Source organism: Salvelinus fontinalis, chromosome 11 (genome assembly GCF_029448725.1).
Source record: "Salvelinus fontinalis isolate EN_2023a chromosome 11, ASM2944872v1, whole genome shotgun sequence".
Taxonomy (NCBI): domain Eukaryota; kingdom Metazoa; phylum Chordata; class Actinopteri; order Salmoniformes; family Salmonidae; genus Salvelinus; species Salvelinus fontinalis.
The window spans coordinates 45,238,559-45,261,803 of NC_074675.1; the positions used below are offsets into that span (position 1 = coordinate 45,238,559).

Genomic DNA, 23,245 nt, shown 5'->3' on the forward strand with positions numbered 1-23,245 from the left:
TGCAAGACAGGAATGTCAGTGTTCTGCCATTGCCAGCGAAGAGCCCGGATCTCAATCCCATTGAGCACGCCTGGGACCTGTTTGATCGGAGGGTGAGGTTCACCCCAGAAATGTCCGGGAACTTGCAGGTGCCTTGGTGGAAGAGTGGGGTAACATCTCACAGCAAAAACTGGCAAATCTGGTGCAGTCCATGAGGAGATGCACTGCAGTACTTAATGCAGCTGGTGGCCACACCAGATACTGGCTGTTACTTTTGATTTTGACCCCCCCCTTTGTTCAGGGACACATTATTCCATATCTGTTAGTCACATGTCTGGAACTTGTTTAGTTGTTGAATCTTATGTTCATACAAATATTTGCACGTTAAGTTTGCTGAAAATAAAGTCAGTTGACAGTGAGAGGACGTTTCTTCTTTTGCTGAGTAGTAAAAATAAAGAAACTCTTGAATGAGTCTGTGTCCAAAATTTGTCTGGTACTGTATATACAAAAGTATTTGGACACCCCATCAAATTAGTGGATTTGGCTATACAGCCATGCAATCTCCGTAGACAAACATTGGCAGGAGAATGGTCCGTAACTGAAGAGCTCAATGACTTTCAATGCGGCACCGACACAGGACGCCACCATTCTGTAGCACATAACAATCGTCTGTTCTCGGTTGCAACACTCATTACGAGTTCCAAACTGCCTCTGGAAGCAACGTCAGCACAAGAACTGTTTGTCAGAATTTTTGTGGAATTGGGTTTCCATGCCCAAGCAGCCGCGCTAAGATCACCATGCACAATTCCAAGCGTCGGCTGGAGCGGTGTAAAGCTCACTGCGATTGGTGCTCCCGAGTGGCGCAGAGGTCTAAGGTATGGCATCTCAGTGCTAGAGGCGTCAATACAGACACCCTGGTTCGAATCCAGGCTGTATCACACCCGTCCGTGATTGGGAGTCCCATAGGGCGGCGCACAATTGGCCCAGCGTCGTCTGGGTTTGGCCGGTGTAGGCCGTCATTGTAAATAAGAATTAGATCTTAACTGACTTGCCTAGTTAAAATAAAGGTTCAATTAAAATATATATAAAATTGGACTCTAGAGCAGTGGAAACGCGTTCTCTGGAGTGATAAATCACGCATCACCATCTAGCAGTCCGACAGACAAATCTGGGTTGGGTTGATGCTAGGAAAACGCTACCTGTCCTAATGATTAATGCCAACTGTAAAGGAATAATGGTCTGGGGCTGTTTTTCATGGTTCGGACTAGGCCCCTTAGTTCCAGTAAAGGGAAATCTTAATGCTACAGCATAGAATGACATTCTAGACGATTCTGTGCTTCCAACTTTGTGGCAACAGTTAGGGGAAGGCCCTTTGCTGTTTCAGCATGACAATGCACCTGTGCACAAAGCGAGGTCCATACAGAAATGGTTTGTCTAGATCAGTGTGTAAGAACTTACCTATGAGGAATGAACTGTGGCTGGAGAGCCCCTTGAAGGAAAGGAAATTATGCATTATGAAAGGAAATAGTACTATGAACAACCTGTATATACATTATTAAAATAAATGACTTTAAAGGGTTATTCACCATTAGAGTCTAAATCATCTATACCAGGGATCATCAACTTGATTCAGCCGTGGGATCATTTTTTTTCTTGAGTGGATGTAAGGAAGCCAGAACATAATTATCTATAATTTGTTAACTGCAAATTTAACCAAACAGATATATTTGACTTAAACATAATTTCAAACCTTGCATACAATCACATATATCTCTATTATGCGTTGGAATACATCGGAACAGATATCCAAAATGAAAATCACCTGGAGCTGATTTGCTGGGGGCCCAAATAAAATGTACTGTAGGTTTACTTCATGACTGTCAGTTGTGTAATCTGTCTGCATATGAAACATACAAGCACCATTTCTTTTCACAGTCTGAACATTTCAATACATTAGTTATAGTTGTCCTACGTGTACACTGCTCCATCTTATCAGTGTGCTGTTGAACCATGTTCTGTGTGCCTGCCCTAGATACTCAAAGCAGTGTAAGGTTTTTTATGTGCAATGGGAGGGACTGGGAGCTATTAAAGCCCTGATGAAGAGTATAGGTTTTGATGAAGATAAAATAACGAAATAAAAGTTCCCAAATTTGCAATCAAGTTCATGTGTTTTCTGCAAACAACGTTTTTTGGGGTATCTGTGCTTTACTTTAGTGTTTCTATTTTTGACTACTTTTACTTCACTACATTTCTCAGGAAAATAATGTACTTTTTACTCCGAACATTTTCCCTGACACCCAAAAGTATTCATTACATACCTAATGCTTAGCAAGACAGGAAACTGGTCCAATTAAGTATACTGTATTTTAGCGGTTACATTTACTTTTGATACTTAAGTATATTTAAAACCAAATACTTTGACTTTGACTCAAGTAGTATTTTACTGGCTGACTTTCAGTTTTACTTGAGTCATTTTCTGTTAAGGTATCTTAACTTTTACTCTCAAGGTCCTCTGGGAAGTACTGAATAGAAACCCCAACTCCCAGGGCTTCACTGACGTCAAAACAGGAAGGGTCCTTTCACACCGGAAGAGTATCAGTTCGGGAAAAAACTCATTTATGAACGCGAAATTCATAATATAGAAACAAAGTTACAGTTTTTCATAGAATAACAAATGTTCCGCTTTATAATCCACACCAAAAAACACACACCAAGCGGAGACAAAAGTTTTCATCTTGGAAAACTCGCAAAGCAACGAAAGTAAGTTCCATGTTTACAACTTCACGCTTGCTGGCCCTTCATCGATCTAACATTAACAATGTAACGTTAGCTAGCTGCTAGCATAGCCAGATCAGATGCAATGCAACGTTAGCTAGGTGGGGGTGAATGCATGCAATTTATTATTTCTATTAACAACAAAGTAAAAAATAAATAAAATGAAACACAAGTGTCAGTTCCTAGCAATTATTGTCACCTTTTGCTGTTGCTGCCTGTAACTATATTTACTTCCCATATTTTCTCAATTGATTCTGCTGCATTCAGCTGGCCCCTCCACTTCCTGTCACCATGCCTGCTCTGCAGGACAGACCGAAGCTGTCCAACGCCATGGCCAGAGCTCTCCACAAGCACATTATGAGAGAAAGAGATCGCAAAAGACAGGGTGAGATTTCACAAGGCTGGCTTGGCTTGACTACTGCATTTCCTCCCAACCATAACCAAAAAGCCAGATTTCTTCCCACAATTATGTCATTGTAATTGGTGTCTCTTTTCTTCCAAATCTTAGAGGAGGAGGAGGAGGAGGAGGAGGTGGACAAGATGATGGAGCAGAAGATGAAAGAGGAAGAAGAGAGAACAAATTCCACAATTGTGTTGTTGTAATTGGTGTCTCTTTTCTTCCAAATCTTAGAGGAGGAGGAGGTGGACAAGATGATGGAGCAGAAGATGAAAGAGGAAGAAGAGCGAAAGAGAACAAAAGAGATAGAGGAGAGGATGTCACTGGAGGAGACTAAAGAACAGGTCAGAGAAAGTCATTACAAACAGATGGGAGATTTCTCACCTTAACCCTCTCTAACATTCCCTTTTCCTCTTCACAGGTGATGAAGATGGGAGAGAAGCTGCAGGGACTGCAGGAGGAGAAGCATCAGCTCTTCCTCCAGCTGAAGAAGGTCCTGCACGAGGAGGAGAAGAGGCGCAGGAAGGAGCAGAGGTGAGAGGAAGGGAGCCTCTGACTCCTTAGGTGCATCTCAATAGTCAAGCTTCCTTAACGTTAGTGAAGCTTGATAAAATAAGGTCAATAAGCCACATTAGATTATTGAAATGCAACCCTCCCAGTTTGGAATAGGAATGAGTTTGTAATAAGGCCATATATAAAGGATTTGCTGATTGTTAGAAATCTCCTGTCAGATATCTCACCTGTTTTTACCTCTCCTGCAGTGACATCACAACACTGACATCAGCCAGCTACCAGACCAGTCTAACCATGCACACAGGGCAGCATCTCCTCAACATCCAAGGTAAGCTATACACGTGTTCATGACTGTCATCTCCTGAGCAATTACATTAAATGAACATCAAAATAACGTGGTCATTTTCCAGACGCATTTATCACAAGCTGTTTACTTTGAACACATGAATTCAATATATGTGGCACTGGCCCACAATTAGTCTATCCACAAATGACTTCTGAGGTTCCCGCCGGTCACTACACCATACTCCCTCATCACTTTTTTGTTCTCTCTAACCTCTATCAGGCAGTCCAGTCAGTCACAACAGGCCCGGGGCTCTCATGTCTGAGCGCAGTAAACAGTTGTTTCCAACACCTGTCATCCCGGTGAGTCGCAACTGGGTGGCCCTGTGCATGTGTAATGTCTCATCTAACCACTAGATGTCGCTATTGCACTGGTCATCTTTTTATCAGGCAAACTTTTCAATTCTAGTTGAAGTCGTAAGTTTACATACACTTAGGTTGGAGTCATTAAAACTAGTTTTTCAACCACTCCACAAATTTCTTGTTAACAAACTATAGTTTTGGTAACTCGGTTAGGACATCTACTTTGCATGACACAAGTAATTTTTCCAACAATTGTTTACAGACAGATTATTTCACTTATCATTCACTGTATCACAATTCCAGTGGGTCAGAAGTTTACATACACTAAGTTGACAGTGCCTTTAACAGCTTGGAAAATTCCAGAAAATGATGTCATGGCTTTAGAAGCTTCTGATAGGCTAATTGACATAATTTGTGTCATTTGGAGGTGTACCTGAGGATGTATTTCAAGGCCTACCTTCAAACTCTGTGCCTCCTTGCTTGACATCATGGGAAAATCAAAAGAAATCAGCCAAGACCTCAGAAAAACAATTGTAGACCTCCACAAGTCTGGTTCATCCTTGGGAGCAATTTCCAAACCTGAAGGTACCACGTTCATCTGTACAAACAATAGTACGTAAGTGTAAACACCATGGGACCACGCAGCCGTCATACCGCTCAGGAAGGAGACGTGTTCTGTCTCCTAGAGATGAACATACTTCGGTCAAAAAGTGCAAATCAATCCCAGAACAACAGAAAAGGACCTTGTAAAGATGCTGGAGGAAACCGGTACAAAGTATCTATATCCACAGTAAAACTAGTCCTATATTGACATAACCTGAAAGGCCGCTCAGCATGGAAGAAGCCACTGCTCCACAACCGCCATAAAAATGCCAGACTACGGTTTGCAACTGCACATGGGGACAAAGACTGTACTTTTTGGAGAAATGTCCTCCTTGTTATGTTTGGAGGAAAAAGGGGGAGGCTTGCAAGCCGAAGAACACCATCCCAACCGTGAAACACGGGGATAGCAGCATCATGTTGTGGGGGTGCTTTGCTGCAGGAGGGACTGGTGCACTTCACAAAATAGATGGCATCATGAGGATGGAAAATTATGTGGATATATAGAAGCAACATCTCAAGACATCAGTCAGGAAGTTAAAGCTTGGTTGCAAATGGGTCTTCCAAATGGACAATGACCCCAAGCATACTTCCAAAGTTGTGGCAAAATGGCTTAAGAACAACAAAGTCAAGTTATTGGAGTGGCCACCACAAAGCCCTGACCTCAATCCTACAGAAAATTTGTGGGCAGAACTGAAAAGGCATGTGCGAGCAAGGAAGCCTACAAACCTGACTTGGTTACACCAGCTCTGTCAGGAGGAATGGGCCAAAATTCACCCAACTTATTGTGGGAAGCTTGTGGAAGGCTACCCAAAACGTTTGACCCAAGTTAAACAATTTAAAGGCAATGCTACCAAATACTAATTGAGTGTATGTGAACTTTTGACCCACTGGGAATGTGATGAAAGAAATAAAAGTTTAAATAAATAATTCTCTCTACTATTATTCTGACATTTCACATTCTTAAAATAAAGTGGTGATCCTAACTGACCGAAGACAGAGAAGTTTTACTAGGATTAAATGTCAGGAATTGTGAAAAACTGAGTTTAAATGTATTTGGCTAAGGTGTATGTAAACTTCCGACTTCAATTGTATATCTTGGCATCAATAGTGTCAATAAAGTGAGTTCCAGGCATCAGCATTTGGCCCAAGCTGGAATCAAATCCTCAACTCTGTAGTTACAAACACCACCCACTGAAACATAGTGAATGTCAGTGATGTCAACAACAGACACATAACCCATGCTCTGTGTGACTGCTTATAGAGTGACCGTTTCACTCTCCTCGCTCCACAGGGCCGCCACTACCAGAGCCAGCCTGGATTCAGTGCGGGCCCAGCAGAGCACGGCCAGTTCGGTGGCAGTCAGTCAGTCCACGAGAGCTACGGCGTGGCCCAGACACAGCACCCCTCCAGCTATGCCCCCGGCCCCTCTGTACCCGTCAGCTTCGCCAGTAGCTCCCAGATCAGAGGTAGCATGTGTGTGCAAGCTGAATATTAATAATGCCTCCGACAGGAAATGCCATTGTGGACTATGTAGTACTTAACATTTCTAATCATGACAGCATACTGACAGTATTAGTTTCCACAGTCTGACTCTTGCTGTCTGTCTCCTGTCCAGGTGCGTCTGCATTCCAGGCCATGCAGTACCTTCCTCAACAGCCTGGCTACGCTGTTCACAGTCACTTCACCTCCCAGCAAGGATTCATCACTGGTGCTGGAATACCCCTTCAGAAGCAGTTGGAACATGCCAACCAACAGTCTGGCTTCACTGATGGGGTAAGACCACTGGTCAGACAGATTGGGAGGAAAATGCTCTTTCAAGACGTGCACATTATAAGGTTAAGTTTTCTATTCAACCACTAAACCTAGTTGTGAATCTGTTTTAATAAAAGTGCATATTGCACTAATTCAAATCTGAGTTGTCCTTGATACTCCTTTATACAGTTGAAGTCGGAAATTTACATACACTTAGGTTGGAGTCATTAAAACTAGTTTTTCAACCACTTCACAAATTTCTTGTTAACAAACTATAGTTTTGGCACGTCAGTTAGGACATCTACTTTGTGCATGACACAAGTAATTTTTCCAACAATTGTTTACAGACAAGATTATTTCACTTATCATTCACTGTATCAAAATTCCAGTGGGTAAGAAGTTTACATACACTAAGTTGACTGTGCCTTTAAACAGCTTAGAAAATTCCAGAAAATGATGTCATGGCTTTAGAAGCTTTTGATATGCTAATTGACATCATTTGAGTCAATTGGAGGTGTACCTGTGGATGTATTTCAAGGCCTACCTTCAAACTCAGTGCCTCTTTGATTGACATCATGGGATAATCTAAAGAAGTCAGCCTAGACCTCAGAAAAAAAATTGCAGACCTCCACAAGTCTGGTTCATCCTTGGGCACAATTTCCAAACGCCTGAAGGTACCACGTTCATCTGTACAAACAATAGTATGCGAGTATAAACACCATGGGATCACGCAGCTGTCATACCGCTCAGGAAGGAGACGCGTTCTGTCTCCTAGAGATGAACGTACTTTGGTGCGAAAAGTGCAAATCAATCCCAGAACAACAGCAAAGGACCTTGTGAATAGGCTGGAGGAAACGGGTACAAAAGTATCTATATCCACAGTAAAAACGAGTCCTATATCGACATAACCTGAAAGGCCGCTCAGCAAGGAGGAAGCCACTGCTCAAAAACCGCCATAAAAAAGCCAGACTACGGTTTGCAACTGCTCATGGGGACAAAGATTGTACTTTTTGGAGAAATGTCCTCTGGTCTGATGAAATAAAAATATAACTGTTTGGCGGAAAAAGGGGGAGGCTTGCAAACCAAAGAACACCATCCCAACCGTGAAGCACGGTGGTGGCAGCATTATGTTGTGGGGGTGCTTTGCTGCAGGAGGGACTGGTGCACTTCACAAAATAGATGGCATCATGAGGGAGGAAAATTATGTGGATATGTTGAAGCAACATCTCAAGGCATCAGTCAGGAAGTTAAAACTTGGTCGCAAATGGGTCTTCCAAATGGACAATGACCCCAAGTATACTTCCAAAGTTGTGGCAAAATGGCTTAAGACAACAAAGTCAAGGTATTGGAGTGACCATCACAAAGCCCTGACCTCAATCCTATAGAAAATGTGTGGGCAGAACTGAAAAGGCGTGTGCGAGCAAGGAGGCCTACAAACCTGGCTCATTTACATCAGCTCTGTCAGGAAGAATGGGCCAAAATTCACCCAACTTATTGTGGAAGGCTACCCAAAACGTTTGACACAAGTTAAACAATTGAAAGGCAGTGCTACCAAATACTAATTGAGTGTATGTAAACTTCTGACCCACTGGGAATGTGATGAAATAAATAATTCTCTCAACTATTATTCTGACATTTCACATTCTTAAGATAAAGTGGTGATCCTAACTGACCTAAGACAGGGAATTTTTACTAGGAATACATTTCAGGAATTGTGAAAAACTGAGTTTAAATGTATTTGGCTAAGGTGTATGTAAATTTCCGACTTCAACTGTACCTCTTGTCCTTTCCTTGTGTTTCCCTACACTCCTGTTGTTCCAGGGTGCTATGAGACCCATGCACCCCCAAGCCCTCCATGCATCTGTTGCTGGCCTGCTGCCCACCCCCTCCTTGGCTGTTCAGATCCCCACACCAAAGGTACCTCTCAGCCACCCTTCCGCACCTCTCACTGTTACCGCCCAATGTTGACTGTTGACCCACCACCCCATCAGAAATATGGGTGCATGTGAATTTTTTAAAGTTTTTTTTCCGTTTTTTTAAATAACCAAAGGGATTTCTTTGCTAATTGTTGAAGTATAGATTGAAAAGTGATTGTATTTTTGTTTTGATCAAGCTCTCATAGCTAAAGCCAGAGTAAACCCAGTGTGAATCTTGAATATGAATTAATCTTAGTGAATGAATTTTTTTTTTTTATGTGTCACCTGAAATTCTATTTCAATTATGACTTGGTCATTTGAAATAGGGATGGTTTGTCTTAAAGTTCTTAACTATTGCTTGGTAACATTTAACTGACGTTTCATGCAGGCACCTTTCCAGAGCTCTCCCCAAACGGCTCCCCGCCATGCCTTCCTCCCCCATGCCCAGAGTTCACAGCGGTTCTATCACCACAGCAAGTAACCGCGGTTAGCTGCCTAAACTATCTCCCCCGGGAGTTCTTATCGTTCAGATTTCATTGGCTCACTCAAGATTCGAGAAGACTGGAATTATGGCATAGTAAACTTGGATCATGATGGTTGATTGTAAAGCCCAAACCCACAGGCTTGACTTTAATATTTATTGTATAGTTCATTGTATTACTTTAGTTTGTGTCCTAAATGTTCTAGGAAACTTCTCTCCTGAAACTGTATAGTGTTTTACTTTCTCCTTTTTGTGTGTTTGGATGTATTACCTCAGAAACTGTCCTCCAAAACAAATAAAAAAATCACAATTTAACAATTTGTCTTTAATTTTGTTTGGGGTGAGAGACGTTCTGCACAGTTTGGACTTCTTTGTGAATACAATAAAGCAAAAAACATGCCATAACTTTCTCATGAGTTTGTACAAAGTAATAATGGGTCAACTACTTGGTGCCTCTCCCTATAGGTGACTCAGTGTGTCTACTTGCTAGCTACCTGCTCTGTTGGCAGCCTCTAAGGGTCTTTGCCAAGGTGTCGAGGGAAATGGAAGACAAGGGACCGATTGTGGTTCCTAAGTTCTTTGCTGAAAGGTCCTGTACGTGGTCTCAATCAGATACTTGTGCAACACTGGAATTGGCATGCGAGTTTCCTTTCTCCCAAATGCTTCTGTGTGACGCTTGTTCAACTCCTACTCTGAAAGGTCTGATCCTGGCATCTTTTAACAGACAAGTTTAGGTGATATACGATACACACAATATTGAATAGGACATATGGGGCTCATTCAGAAGGGCGGATCACTGAAAATCAGATAGTAATGTATAGACCTGACAAGTCTCCATTGTTACATTGAAAATGGTGCCAGTTCTATATTTCTATTGCAACATTACGAGCACAGCGCTCCTAAACAGAACAGCATCACTCATCATAAATCTAGAGTTGAAGAAGCCCTTGATCAATCAGGAGAGAATTTACAAAAAAGACATTTGAGACATTTCCACCGGCCCTCCCCTGACTGTAGGTGCAGTAGCTAGCTACGCCCTTACAGGCGGCATGTCTGTGAGAGCACTTCTTTCTCCATTAGTCTGTACTGGTGCTGACTTGTATGCTGTGTGTGTACTGGTGCTGACTGGTATGCTGTGTGTGTACTGGTGCTGACTTGTATGCTGTGTGTGTGTGTGTACTGGTGCTGACTTGTAAGCCGTGTGTGTGTACTTACTGGTGCTGACTTGTATGCTGTGTGTGTACTGGTGCTGACTTGTATGCTGTGTGTGTACTGGTGCTGACTTGTATGCTGTCTGTGTGTGTGTACTGGTGCTGACTTGTATGCTGTGTGTGTATATATAGAGAGAATGTTTTGACTGTTTGCAATTTCCAATTATTTATTGAAATTTGTTTCCAATTTTACCCAGAGAAGGGTGAGAAAGTACAGAGGGAGAGTTAACGAAAAATTTAAAAAAGAAAGAGAGAATAGCATTGACATGGCCGTATTCCCTCCTTTTTCAGATCCAGTGCATCTTGTTAACCCCTGGAAGAGAGTGGGGAGGACAAGGAAAGTACAAGGGTAGGATAGGTAGAAAATGAGAAAAAGGGAAAAAGAGCAAGAAGAAGTGAATGAGGAAGAAAGAAAAAAAGCGGACAGTGTAGTTGAGTGTGCATCAATACAAAACAGTTCAAGTTCTTTGAGGTACAGTACACACTCCAAACACAAAGATCCGTTCACACATCAAAATACAGTAACCAACAGCACATTCAACAACCTTGACGTCACATTTCATATCCAGTGGTATTCAAAGTCGGGGTCGCAGCAGAACTTCAGTGGGGTCAGTACTCTTCATTTTTCTAATTAAAGGGATATTCAGGATTTTGGCAATGAGGCCCTTTATCTACTTCCCCAGAGTCAGATGAACTTGTGGATACCATTTTTATGTCGGTGCACATTATGTAGGAAGTTAGAGGTAGTTTAGCGAGCTAATGCTAACTAGTATCAGCACAATTACTGGAAGTCTATGGGTATCTGAGTCTATGGGTACCTGCTAGCATGCTAGCAGATACCCATACACTTCGTCATTGCGCTAACGCTAGTTAGCAATTGCACGCATAGACATAAAACTGGTAAACACAGGTTCCTCTGACTCTGGGAAAGTAGATAAAAGGCCTCATTGCCAAAATCCGGAAGTATCCCTTTAAGAGTACAGATTATTGCATGGGACAATATACAAACGTTTTGAGAAAGATAATTAGAAAAATACAATTTTATGGACTAAATGTATTTATTGGGTTCTTTTCATTTTGATAAGAGACGAATGCAATGAATTTTTGGTTATTTGTTGATGTAAAATAATTGAACTGATTTTAAGGGTGTGTCATTAGATTTGGGCCGGGGTTGTGAGAAATTCTTGGGGGGGGGAAAATTGTGTCACCACTGAAAAAGTTAGAAAACCACTGAAATATACCATTACACTCACACAAATACACCAAGCATGGGAATCTATATTAAAACAACTCTTTATACAAGATATACACATATACACACATTGTGCTTGTACATAAATACCGTAAATGAATAATAACAAGTACAAAGTGCATAAGGGGTAGAAAAGTCCATTGCTGTAACATATTGCTTCACAGGTACCCTTCAGAGATTTAATTTAATTAACATGTAAGACATCCTAAGTATACAGTCCAGTTATTTCCCCATGTTTTTCAAAGCAGACATATGCTGTAGTCAGCTTAAACACTACACAGCCTAGTAAATGAAATAAGAAAGTAGCCTGTGTAGCAGCCAAAGCGTTTCAGTATGTTGTTAGGCAAAGTAAAGAGTATACCTAGCCTTGGCTGATAAATAAACATACAAATAAAATGCATGGCATGACACACACATACCACACATTTCCAGCCACTTTTTTCACAGGCAGTGTGTGTATGACTGAGGTGAGGGGTGACAGGTACGTCGGTTGGGATACAGAAAGCTTCTGTGTTTACCTGTAGTGTCTTATTTAGCCATGGCCTTGATGGCAACTGCAGCCTCCTCATTCATTGCAGACAGAACAGTGATCTGGGAAACAAACAAAAATGATTTTTAAATGATTATTATTAGAAGAACAACAACTTTCCAGGTGTAGCGGAAGTAAACTAGGTGTGGCCATCTTAGGCTGTGACATCATCCCCTTCCCTGAGACTTGAAGTAACTGTAACCCCCAAACCATAACACAACTTTTACAGCCGGTTGACTTGGGAATGCAGAGAGCTGCTGGGAGTATGGTACAGTCTTACTGATGAATTCCATGTATCTCTAGTGCTGCCAATATTCATTGTTAACTGTGAAGTGAGGGCATTTGTTTGCTCTGCTAAGCCAGTGTGTGCTCTGATATTTTGAACAGTTTGTGACAGGGACATTCAATTCCCAGAAGTATACGGGTTCAATGTGACAATAGCGGCTGTAATGGGTTGTTATCAATAAAACATCACAATAAGTTGCAGAGCGCTTGATTTGTTTTCCGGGGGGCTTGGAAACCCGCAGCTTCTCTAAAACAATTGACAAACGAGTGCCGGTTACAAGGGATTATGATAGAAATGTTAACAAATGTCAGATTATTCCATGCAAAACAATTGTGCACATTTAGCTCTATCAGAATTATAAACCTACAGAAAGTAGGTATAACTGCATGCTTTTCATGATCAGTAAACATCCATTGATCATGTAATTTCAGATACATGAGGGTAGAGCCTCACGATATGTCTCAACATTTGCCACCATTAAATTGATATTTGAGTGATATAAAAAAGTGAACTATACCTGACAAGTACGAGTGGTTTAGGTTCATTTTCCATCCTTTGTGGGGTCTGCCTGTCAAGCAGCAGAAGGGCGCATTTGCCAAAGTCACATTACTGATGGCTGATAATGTTTACTTTGCAAACTACTGGTATAAACTTTTTACAGTTGGCTACACATAGTGGTTGGTTAGTTGAAATAATGTACTTTTTTCTCCAACCAACAAAGGCCTACTTAGCAAAGTTAGCAAACATTATCCCCTTTTCAACAGTGTTTTTAAATAGTGTTTAATCACGATTGCTGCTGACAGACAGACTACATTGATTGATGGGCCATGTCAAATTGGCTAGCTAGCTAATAACATACAGTTGAAGTCGGAAGTTTACATTGCCAAATACATTTAAACTCAGTTTTTCACAATTCCTGACATTTAATCCTAGAAAAATGTCCTGTCTTAGGTCAGTTAGGATCACCACTTTATTTTAAGAATGTGAAATGTCAGAATAATAGGAGAGAGAATTATTTATTGCAGCTTTTATTTCTTTTATCACATTCCCAGTGGGTCAGAAGTTCACATGCACTCAATTAGTATTTGGTAGCATTGCCTTTCAATTGTTTAACTTGGGTCAAACATTTTGGGTAGCCTTCCACAAGCTTCCCACAATAAGTTGGGTGAATTTTGGCACATTCCTCCCGACAGAGCTGGTGTAACCAAGTCAGGTTCGTAGGCCTCCTTGCTCGCACATGCTTTTTCAGTTCTGCCCACACATTTTCTATAGGATTGAGGTCAGGGCTTTGTGATGGTCACACCAATACCTTGACTTTGTTGTTCTTAAGCCATTTTCGCACAACTCTGGAAGTATGCTTGGGGTCATTGTCCATTTGGAAGACCCATTTGTAACCAAGCTTTAACTTCCTGACTGATGTCTTGAGATGTTGCTTCAATATATCCACATAATTTTCCACCCTCATGATGCCATCTATTTTGTGAAGTGCACCAGTCCCTCCTGCAGCAAAGCACCCCCACAACATGATGCTGCCACCCCGTGCTTCACAGTTGGGATGGTATTCTTCGACTTGCAAGCCTGTGGATATAGATACTTTGTACCCGTTTCCTCCAGCATCTTCACAAGGTCCTTTGCTGTTGTTCTGGGATTGATTTGCACTTTTCACAGCAAAGTACGTTCTTCTCTAGGAGACAAAACGTGTCTCCTTCCTGAGCGGTATGACAGCTGCGTGGTCCTATGGTGTTTATACTTGCGTACTATTGTTTGTACAGATGAACGTGGTACCTTCAGGTTTGGAAATTGCTCCCAAGGATGAACCAGACTTGTGGAGGTCTACAATTTTCTTTCTGAGGTCTTGGCTGATTTCTTTTGACTTTCCCATGATGTCAAGCAAAGAGGCATTGAGTTTGAAGGTAGGCCTTGAAATCCATCCACAGGTACACCTCCAATTGACTCAAATGATGTCCGCACGGCAAGTGCGGGGGAGCTGGCACAGAACGCTCCGGGCTGTGGATGTGCACTGGAGACACAGTGCGTATCACCGGAAAACATGGTGCCTGACCGGTCACACACTCACCACGGTGAGTACGGGGAGTTGGCTCTGGTTCAAACCCTGGCTCCGCCAACCACCCCGTGTGCCCCCCCCCCCCCCCCCCCCAAAACATTTCTTTAGGCTGCCTCTCGGGCTTCCGTCGTGGTCGCGAACCCCGGTGTCGTCATTGTTGCTCCTTCCTCCTGCATCCCCGGCAGGGTTTCGTGCCTTGCCAAGACTTCCTCCCAAGTCCAGGATATTCTCTCCTCGACCTCCTCCAAAGACCAGGGTGCCATCTCCTCCCGGGCACGCTGCTTGGTCCAGTTGTGGTGGGATCTTCTGTCACGCTCGTCTGAATGAATCAACCAAGGCGCAGCGTACTTAGAGTTCCAAATGTTTAATAAATATGAAACCCACCAAAAACAATACAGAAGAAAACGGAATGTGACATTCTGTGCTGCTCACAGGCAGCTACACAAAAACAAGATCCCACAAACAACAGGTGGGAAAAGGCTGCCTAAATATGATCCCCAATCAGAGACAACGATGGACAGCTGCCTCTGATTGGGAACCATACCAGGCCAACAAAGAAATAGAAAACATAGATTGCCTACCCTAGTCACACCCTGACCTAACCAAATAGAGAATTAAAAGGATCTCTAAGGTCAGGGCGTGACAAATATGTCGTCCGGGTTTAGCCGGTTTAGGCCTTCATTGTAAATAAGAATTTGTTCTTAACTGACTTACCTCATTAACAAAAGGTTCAATAAAAACAACAATGTAATTTTCTCTCCAGGGAGAATCATAGCAGAACAAGAAAAACCAATAACAACAAGAAGAGAGGAAACGGGAACACCACTGACCAGAATTTCCTCTCCAGCGTCGTACTTGGTTTCGATCTCTTTGCCCATGTCTCCCTCTGGCATCTTCAGGTCCTCTCTCACCTCACCACTGTCCTGGAGCAGAGACAGGTAACCATCCGTGATCCCAATCAACTGCAGGGGGAAGTGAGGAGGGAGTGAAAGGATAAGAAGAGATGAGAATAAGGTTGTGTTATGATGACAGAAAAGATAAGAGACAATGTATGAAATAGGCTCTTTGTTTTAGTTTCTGCACCTTTTGTGAATGCCAATGCACTGCCAGTCTACCAATTTGAGCTCTTTTGTGCCCTCCAATCAACTGACTGTCACCCCTACCCACAGTGCCAAAGTCTCCCAGCCCAAAGAGAATGGAAATGAGCACAGGAGAAAGCTACAGCTACCTACTTGAGGTTCCCTATCCAGCTCTAAGGACCATGAAAAAGTTTGGAACATGTGCTGGTGTAGATCAAAAGCATTCCATCCCAGTGTTTTACTAAATAATGACCTTCACCTACATCAGCACAAATACTACGATGCGTTCCTCTACCCTCATGGACTTTCCCTCACCTTCCCACTGGATTGGTACAGAAAAAATGCTGATGTCTCCACTTAGCCTGTTAATAGACTAGAGGGAGTTTCCACGATACTGTTGACACCTAATCAATCCCCTCAGATTTTCCAGTGTGCGTCAACAAGGGGCACATCGACACCTGTTATATTCGCCACATGTGATAAATGAAATTGGATTTGATTTGAGGCAGGGGCGTGAGTCAGGGAATTAGAAATAGGGAATCAGAATTTTGGGTGACTGGCCATCTCACTCAAACTGGCAATACCTCTTTCTCTCTACTTCTCCCTCTCTCCCTCCGTCCTTTCTGTCCTCCTCACTACTTTGGCCCTTCACCTGGTAGTCCAGTCTCTTGATGTTGGGGACGTCCATGTTGTGGGTGGAGGGACAGATATCCTCATACTTCTTGCCGTTGAAGATGTCAATACCAACCATGTGGACCTGCCCATAAAGAAAACAAAAACTGTTTATGGAGCTGGCAAACACACAGCACATAGACACACAGCACATAGACACACAGCACATAGACACACAGCACATAGACACACAGCACATAGACACACAGCACATAGACACACAGCACATAGACATACAGCACATAGACACACAGCACATAGACACACAGCACATAGACACACAGCACATAGACACACAGCACATAGACACACAGCACATAGACACACAGCACATAGACACACAGCACATAGACACACAGCACATAGACACACAGCACATAGACACACAGCACATAGACAAGACATATAGTGTGAAGTTCAGGATAACGCTGCAAATGTGAGAAAGTCTTGTTCTTTTGACTGGAGGAACGTCTTACCGAATTCAAGATAACAGCCTCAGCTACTCTTTCTCATTACTCTGATCAATGTAATTATGTCTGCATGGAACACAACATCTTTATTATCACTCATTATCCAGAGCTATAAAAATGGTTACAGTCAGACACCACTGACCTTAGCGTGGCCATGTTTTCCGGTCTTGGAGGTGGACATCTCCACGATCTTGCAGGGTCGTCCCTTCAGCACCACGAAGCCGTTCTTGCGCAGGGCCGAGCACTGCTGGGGGAAGGTGGCGGATGCCCCGGCATCGCCTGTCTGGAAGTCGACGTCTGCGTCTGCCATACCTGCTCCCGAGCCCATGATGTCACAGCGGGGAGAGGGAAGGGGGGATATGGAGAGAGGTTAACGAGGACTAAGAACTGGTTAATGACACTGCTGGTAATGGCATCACTGGTAATGGCATCACTCAAATACTGAGGAGTCCTGGGGTAGAAGTCATGGGGAGGGGGATGGGAGTTCAGGGGTTGGGGGAGGAGCCCTGGGGTTGGGGGCAGAGGAGTCCTGCCATAGGGGGAGGAGTCCTGTGGGAGGGCAGCTCAGGGCAGAGACCAATAACTCCAAGTGGTCTACATGCCTCTAACTCCATTCTAATACATATTGGTTATGGCTTATGCTTTGGAAATGAGCTATTTGTTGATAAGTCTACAATAGATGTTTAAAAGGCATTGCTAAAGAATAAATGTATACAAAGGGAGTGTACTCCTGCAAACTTCATATTATTAACAATAAACACATTAGTCAGCAAAATAAAAATTATTACCTACAGTGTAATGAAGTGTGCAGTAGGCCAATACTGTCTCCCTCTGTGAATTGTCAATAATAATTTTGAATTTGTCCAAATTACCAGAGAAGTAATTACATATTTTACTTAATAACTATAAGAAATGCAACATTATTAATTGAATACAAAATTAATGAAGAGCTGGTTCACTGCCATAAGGAGAGAGAAAAAGAGCAGACTGAGCTAAATAAAGTAACAGAGATATGGCACCTAGACCAGTCAGCCATAGCCTACTCACAATAAGCAAAAAATGTATAACAGTTTACTCAATCATTTATAGGCCTTATCTTTGTTATTTTTGTGCCATTGGCAGAAAAATAGGAAGATTTTCAAGTAATTAAATATGGAAACAAGCAGGTGTATTATTTGCTGAGTGTGTGTAAGTGATTATGTGGCGGCGGAGTGGACGCGATTCAAGGAAAGGCCCAGTGCACTGGTGCGTCTTGCTTTTCGGTTAGAATGTCAAAAATATTACAACGGTCAACTTGCTATTAGAATAATGGCAAAGATAAAGGTGGAAGTAATGTCCATTCAAGAGAATGCTCTACAAAAGTATGGCCGGCCCCTTATTCCAAGTAATCTACTATGATTTAATTCGGTCTGCAGCCATAGCCTGGTAAACGACACTGATTATACTGGTAGCATCTTATCGACGGCGCTTGACACACACAAGGCCACTTTGGCATTAAGAGACTCACGTAAACACACTTATTACTAATAAGGATATGTTAATTTAACATATTAGTGACAGAAAAACTGTCGCTGCCACCTTTTTATAGCACGCGTGTCTTGCTCCGCAGTGTTGGAGCCGAGTGCGGCCTAGTGCGCACAAAACGTTAACGTGCTGTCAGTGACGGCGTCGCTGCATGCATGAACACTGCTCAGTGGCTGAGGCCCACTATAACTGGGGGCTCTGCTCCAGTCTCGAGCCAAGTGCAACATTGTTACATTAGCGCGTGGTCATTTCAGTGTGTTACATTCTTACATTAAGCACATAAGGAGATATCGTAATCTTGATACATTGAATAGGCGACGTTGCTAATTGGAATGTAGGCTACTAGAGTATAATTATTAAGCTGATGCGTATGATAAGGCTACGGCGTGCATACCTGCAGGATGAGTTTCGGTCCAAGTTATTTGTGTCAATTTCTATGCGTAAAATCGTACCACCAGTTAATTTGGATTAAATCAATGTAGTGGGCTGATACGTAGAGAAAAATTGGCCCTTGCCCACTAATAAAGTTAACAGCATATTGCTTATCAAACTGGAAACAACGATTCCCTGGAGGGTTATCCAACAATACAATGTTGTTTTATTACTAGGCTATCATCACACAATGCTCACAAGTGACCAGCTATGTAGCATGAAAATAAGGTGACAGCTATGAGCAGCCATGTGCATTTGCAATGTTATTCTCACGCAAGATTACGCCCTTTATATTCATGTTATGATAAGTATGCTAACTTACCCGGTGTACTAAGGTTTCCACAACTTGGTTACTCTGTGCGCTTTACACAAATGTCAAACCGTCCCCCTTTTAATTTTTTCCTTTTCTCTCTCTCTCCGTCGGTAGCTAACGGTTGTCTGGCTGGTGTCTACCACCGCGGTGCCTCTGCTTGTCGTTCCTTTACTCCTAAATCAGCTCTCACTTTATTTTTCTCTCATTCCAGTCGCTTTCATTAGCCTCCGCACGGTCGAAATCGTTCTCGTCGGGGGGTGCACGCTTAGGTCAGCCGCCAGCCTAAAAAGAATGTGAACCTTAAAGCCTAGCACTCTCCACCTTTCGCTCACTCACTCCCTCAGCCAGCCTTTCCAAATACCCATGAAATGAACCTCGGCAGTATGGTGCTCAGTGCGCAGGCGTGGTCACCCTCAAACCTCAGATTCTAGAACAGGGGATGGGGGCGAAATCATGGGAATATCGAGAGACTTGGAATGGAACCTCTTGTCCAAATGAGCTCAGAACCAGAAGAAAATTACATACATTTACCTCAACTGCATCAAATAACAGAGATTAATATTTTCTAGCCAACAAGACCGAGTGCATGTACTAGGCATGGGGACCCTCTCATTCATTCTAATGACTGTTATCTTCGGGAATAACAATATGGGCGCTGTTTTGTGCACCATGTAACTAGTGTTTTAGTATTTTATTAGGATCCCCATTAGCTACTGTTAAAGCAGCAGCTATTGTTCCTGGGGTCCACACAAAACATGAAACAGGACAATACATTACATTAATGGACAACTGCTCGAGGACAGCATAACACATGCTTTCATTCACGTGTGCCTTAACATTTCATGCATCATACTCATATTCATCATCAATGTTAATTAACAGCTATACTGCAGCCATTCATTGGTACATGCTCAACTGCTACAACTGATTTCTCCAAACAGGTGTTGTGCCGAAAATCTCCCCCCTGACAGAATCCCCCCCTTTGCGTGAACGCGCACACACGCAATTCTTCATTGCTGCGACTTGCTTGCTAGTTGAGATTTCTGCTCTCGACTCCGTTGTCAGTTTAGCCTACATTTCACTGATCTTAGTAACAGAAAGCATGTTTTATTTGTGCCCTTCAAGGCAGCTGTCAATGATCACATTAGGCTGCATTTAATTTCATTTTCATGGCGGTTTGATCTGCAGTTTTCGGTTTGGCTATTTGTGTATTAGTCTATAAATAAACCTCTTTCCCTAAATTTGTCATCTCTCCCATGTCTTATTCGACTAGTAGTTGTTCTGAAATGTTTACTCTAGTGACAAAATTAAGGAAATTAGAAGGGGGGGATTTCGGCAGGCAAGAAAATGGTCTTGCTGAAATACCCCCCCCCCCCCCCCCCCCTTCTAATTTCCTTAATTGTGTCACTAGAGTCAAATACTTAATGTAGCACACATCAGGGTCAAGTACTTTCTATAGAACAAACTTCACGTCAGGATAGGCAACCAAGATGAATAATTAATGTATGTGTATTATAGTAAACATAGAGGAGGGAGTAAAATGTAGGCAAGCAATAAACATCTCAGAACAACTACTAGTCGAATAAGACATGGAAGATATGACGAATTTTGACAAAAATATTTATTTTATAGACTAATACACTTGAAACAAATAGCCAAACCATAAACTGCAGATATTAATAGTGCCTACCCCTCGATCAAACCGCCATTAATATAGAATGAAACGCAGCCTAACGTGATCATTGACAGCTGCCTTTAAGGATACAAATAAAACATGCTTTCTGCTACTAAGATCAGTGAAATGTAGGCTAAACTGACAACGCAGTGAAGATCAGACATCTCAACTAGCAAGCAAATCGCAGCAATGAAGAATTGAGTGTGTGCGCGTTCACGCGAATGGGGGGAGAATTCTGTCAGAGGAGAGATTTTCGGCACAACATCGGCACTGATATCCTTATCTCACAGCTCCAGTGTTCTGTAAACACCAGGAAGTCACACACGATACAATAACACAAACGTTCCCTGTCCTTGGTCCTTTTACCTTCAGCAGTCTGACGCCAATATTATCAACCGATATGAACGTTGAGTCTAACATTCGAGTCTATGAGCCCCAGTTTAACACAAACATACACTGTCAGAATCATGTGTTTACCATCCGCGTCCTTCCGTTTGACGTCAATACTATGCATAATACTACTATGCATATGCAATTGAACGTAAACGCGACACATAAAACAATAACGCACACTTGGATACTGACCGAAGCCTCAATAGAGAATGAACCCTTACCCTTCACCATTTTTGACTTTCAAGGCAATATTATACTATAGTAAAATGTTCAACTTTTTTTTAAAGTAGATTTAGGTTTTAGAGGGTTCTGGTTTTAATGCTGAATATATGTCGCTGATGTAGCCCATGCCTAATAACAGCGTCTTATTATTGGTAAAAGTCTTTGCACTTTGTGAGAGGCTACCTATGGTGGTATTGCCCCCAATGGTGGCATTGACATGGTGGCAGTCACAGTCAGTGTCCAGCGGATGGCCCCAAAGAACTTGGCAGTTCCCCGGTGTGTTAAATTTATCCCAGTGAAACATGAATCCCATGTCCTACAGTACCAGTCAAAGGTTTTAGAACACCTACTCATTCAAGGGTTTTTCTTTATTTTGACTATTTTCTACATTGTATTATAATAGTGAAGACATCACAACTATGAAATAACACATATGGAATCATGTAGTAACCAAAAAAGTGTTAATCAAATCTAAATATATTTTATATTTGAGATTCTTCAAAGTAGCCACCCTTTGCCTTGATGACAGCTTTGCACACTCTTGGCATTCTCTCAACCAGCTTCATGAGGTAGTCACCTGGAATGCATTTCAATTAACAGGTGTGCCTTGTTAAAAGTACATTTGTGGAGTTTCTTTCGTTCTTAATGCATTTGAGTCAATTGTGACAAGGTAGGGGTGGTATACAGAAGATAGCCCTACTTGGTAAAAGACCAAGTCCAAAATATGGCAAGAACAGCTCAAACAAGCAAAGAGAAACGACAGTCCATCATTACTTTAAAACATGATGGTCAGTCAATTCGGAAGATGTCAAGAACTTTGAAAGTTTCTTCAAGTGCAGTCGCAAAAAACATCATGCACTATGATGAAACTGGCCCTCATGAGGACCGCCACAGGAAAGGAAGACCCAGAGTTACCTCTGCTGCAAAAGATCAGTTCATTAGTTACCAGCCTCATAAATTGCAGCCCAAATAAATGCTTCACAGAGTTCAAGTAATGTACCACTAGCCACTTTAAACAATGCCACTTAATATAATGTTTACATACCCTACATTACTCATCTCATATGTATATGTATATACTGTACTCTATATCATCTACTGCATCTTGCCATCTTTATGTAATACATGTATCACTAGCCACTTTAAACTATGCCACTTTATGTTTACATACCCTACATTACTCATCTCATATGTATATACTGTACTCTATACCATCTACTGCATCTTGCCTATGCCGTTCTGTACCATCACTCATTCATATATCTTTATGTACATATTCTTTATCCCTTTACACTTGTGTGTATAAGGTAGTAGTTGTGGAATTGTTAGGTTAGATTACTTGTTGGTTATTACTGCATTGTCGGAACTAGAAGCACAAGCATTTCGCTACACTCGCATTAACATCTGCTAACCATGTGTATGTGACAAATAAAATTTGATTTGATTTGATTTGAAGTATCAGACACATCTCAACATCAACTGTTCAGAGGAGACTGCGTGAATCAGGCCTTCATGGTCGAATTGCTGCAAGAAACCACTAATAAAGGACACCAATAAGAAGAAGTGACTTGCTTGGGCCAAGAAACACGAGCAATGGACATTAGACCGTTTAAAATCTGTCGAAATTTGCAATTTTTGTTCAACCGCCGTGTCTTTGTGAGACATAGAGTAGGTGAACGGATGATCTCAGCATGTGTTGTTCCCACCGTGAAGCATGGAGGAGGAGGTGTGATGGTGGTTTGCTGGTGACACTGTCAGTGATTTATTTTAATTCAAGGCACACTTAACCAGCATGGCTACCACAGCATTCTGCAGCGATACGCCATCCCATCTGGTTTGCACTTAGTGGGACTATCATTTGTTTTTCAACAGGACAATGATCCAACACACCTCCAGGCTGTGCAAGGGCTATTTGACCAAGAAGGAGAGTGATGGAGTGCTGCATCAGATGACCTGGCCTCCACAATCACCAAACCTCAACCCAATTGAGATGGTTTGGAATAGTTGGACCTCAGAGTGAAGGAAAAGCAGCCAACAAGTGCTCAGCATATGTGGGAACTC

At 42.2% G+C, this 23,245-nt stretch overlaps 2 protein-coding genes across 4 annotated transcripts; one reads left to right on the top strand and one right to left on the bottom strand.

Moving 5' to 3' along the window:
• Positions 1-2,547: 2,547 nt before the first annotated feature.
• On the top strand, positions 2,548-9,379 carry LOC129865817 (G protein pathway suppressor 2-like). Of its 3 annotated transcripts, none has more exons than XM_055938835.1 (10): positions 2,548-2,739; positions 3,022-3,139; positions 3,386-3,495; positions 3,573-3,685; positions 3,913-3,992; positions 4,230-4,309; positions 6,174-6,378; positions 6,528-6,685; positions 8,486-8,581; positions 8,969-9,379. In XM_055938835.1, the coding sequence occupies exons 2-10, from the start codon at positions 3,046-3,048 to the stop codon at positions 9,059-9,061; spliced, it is 1,029 nt and encodes a 342-aa protein (XP_055794810.1). In that variant the 5' UTR covers positions 2,548-2,739; positions 3,022-3,045; the 3' UTR covers positions 9,062-9,379. The 3 variants fall into 3 exon arrangements, with proteins under 3 accessions (XP_055794810.1, XP_055794811.1, XP_055794812.1); XM_055938836.1 differs by having other exon boundaries at positions 2,549-2,739; positions 6,204-6,378; XM_055938837.1 differs by lacking the exon at positions 2,548-2,739 and having other exon boundaries at positions 3,063-3,139; positions 3,263-3,495.
• LOC129865824 (eukaryotic translation initiation factor 5A-1) lies at positions 9,372-19,283 on the bottom strand. The gene is made up of 6 exons (XM_055938846.1): positions 18,904-19,283; positions 16,768-16,937; positions 16,136-16,240; positions 15,235-15,366; positions 12,043-12,115; positions 9,372-10,585 (listed from the first exon to the last, which is right to left on the bottom strand). The coding sequence occupies exons 2-5, from the start codon at positions 16,933-16,935 to the stop codon at positions 12,053-12,055; spliced, it is 468 nt and encodes a 155-aa protein (XP_055794821.1). The 5' UTR covers positions 16,936-16,937; positions 18,904-19,283; the 3' UTR covers positions 9,372-10,585; positions 12,043-12,052.
• Between the last annotated feature and the right edge of the window lie 3,962 nt (positions 19,284-23,245).

Bases quoted from the DNA above. Each gene is read 5' to 3' on its own strand.
- LOC129865817 (XM_055938835.1), top strand. From the start codon at position 3,046: ATGCCTGCTCTGCAGGACAGACCGAAGCTGTCCAACGCCATGGCCAGA. The intron at 3,993-4,229 runs GTAAGCTATACA...AACCTCTATCAG, and splicing joins GCATCTCCTCAACATCCAAG to GCAGTCCAGTCAGTCACAAC. The intron at 8,582-8,968 runs GTACCTCTCAGC...CGTTTCATGCAG, and splicing joins TTCAGATCCCCACACCAAAG to GCACCTTTCCAGAGCTCTCC.
- LOC129865824 (XM_055938846.1), bottom strand. From the start codon at position 16,935: ATGGCAGACGCAGACGTCGACTTCCAGACAGGCGATGCCGGGGCATCC. The intron at 16,241-16,767 runs GTCAGTGGTGTC...CTTTATGGGCAG, and splicing joins GAAAACATGGCCACGCTAAG to GTCCACATGGTTGGTATTGA. The intron at 12,116-15,234 runs GTCAGTGGTGTT...TTTGTTTCCCAG, and splicing joins ACGCTGGAGAGGAAATTCTG to ATCACTGTTCTGTCTGCAAT.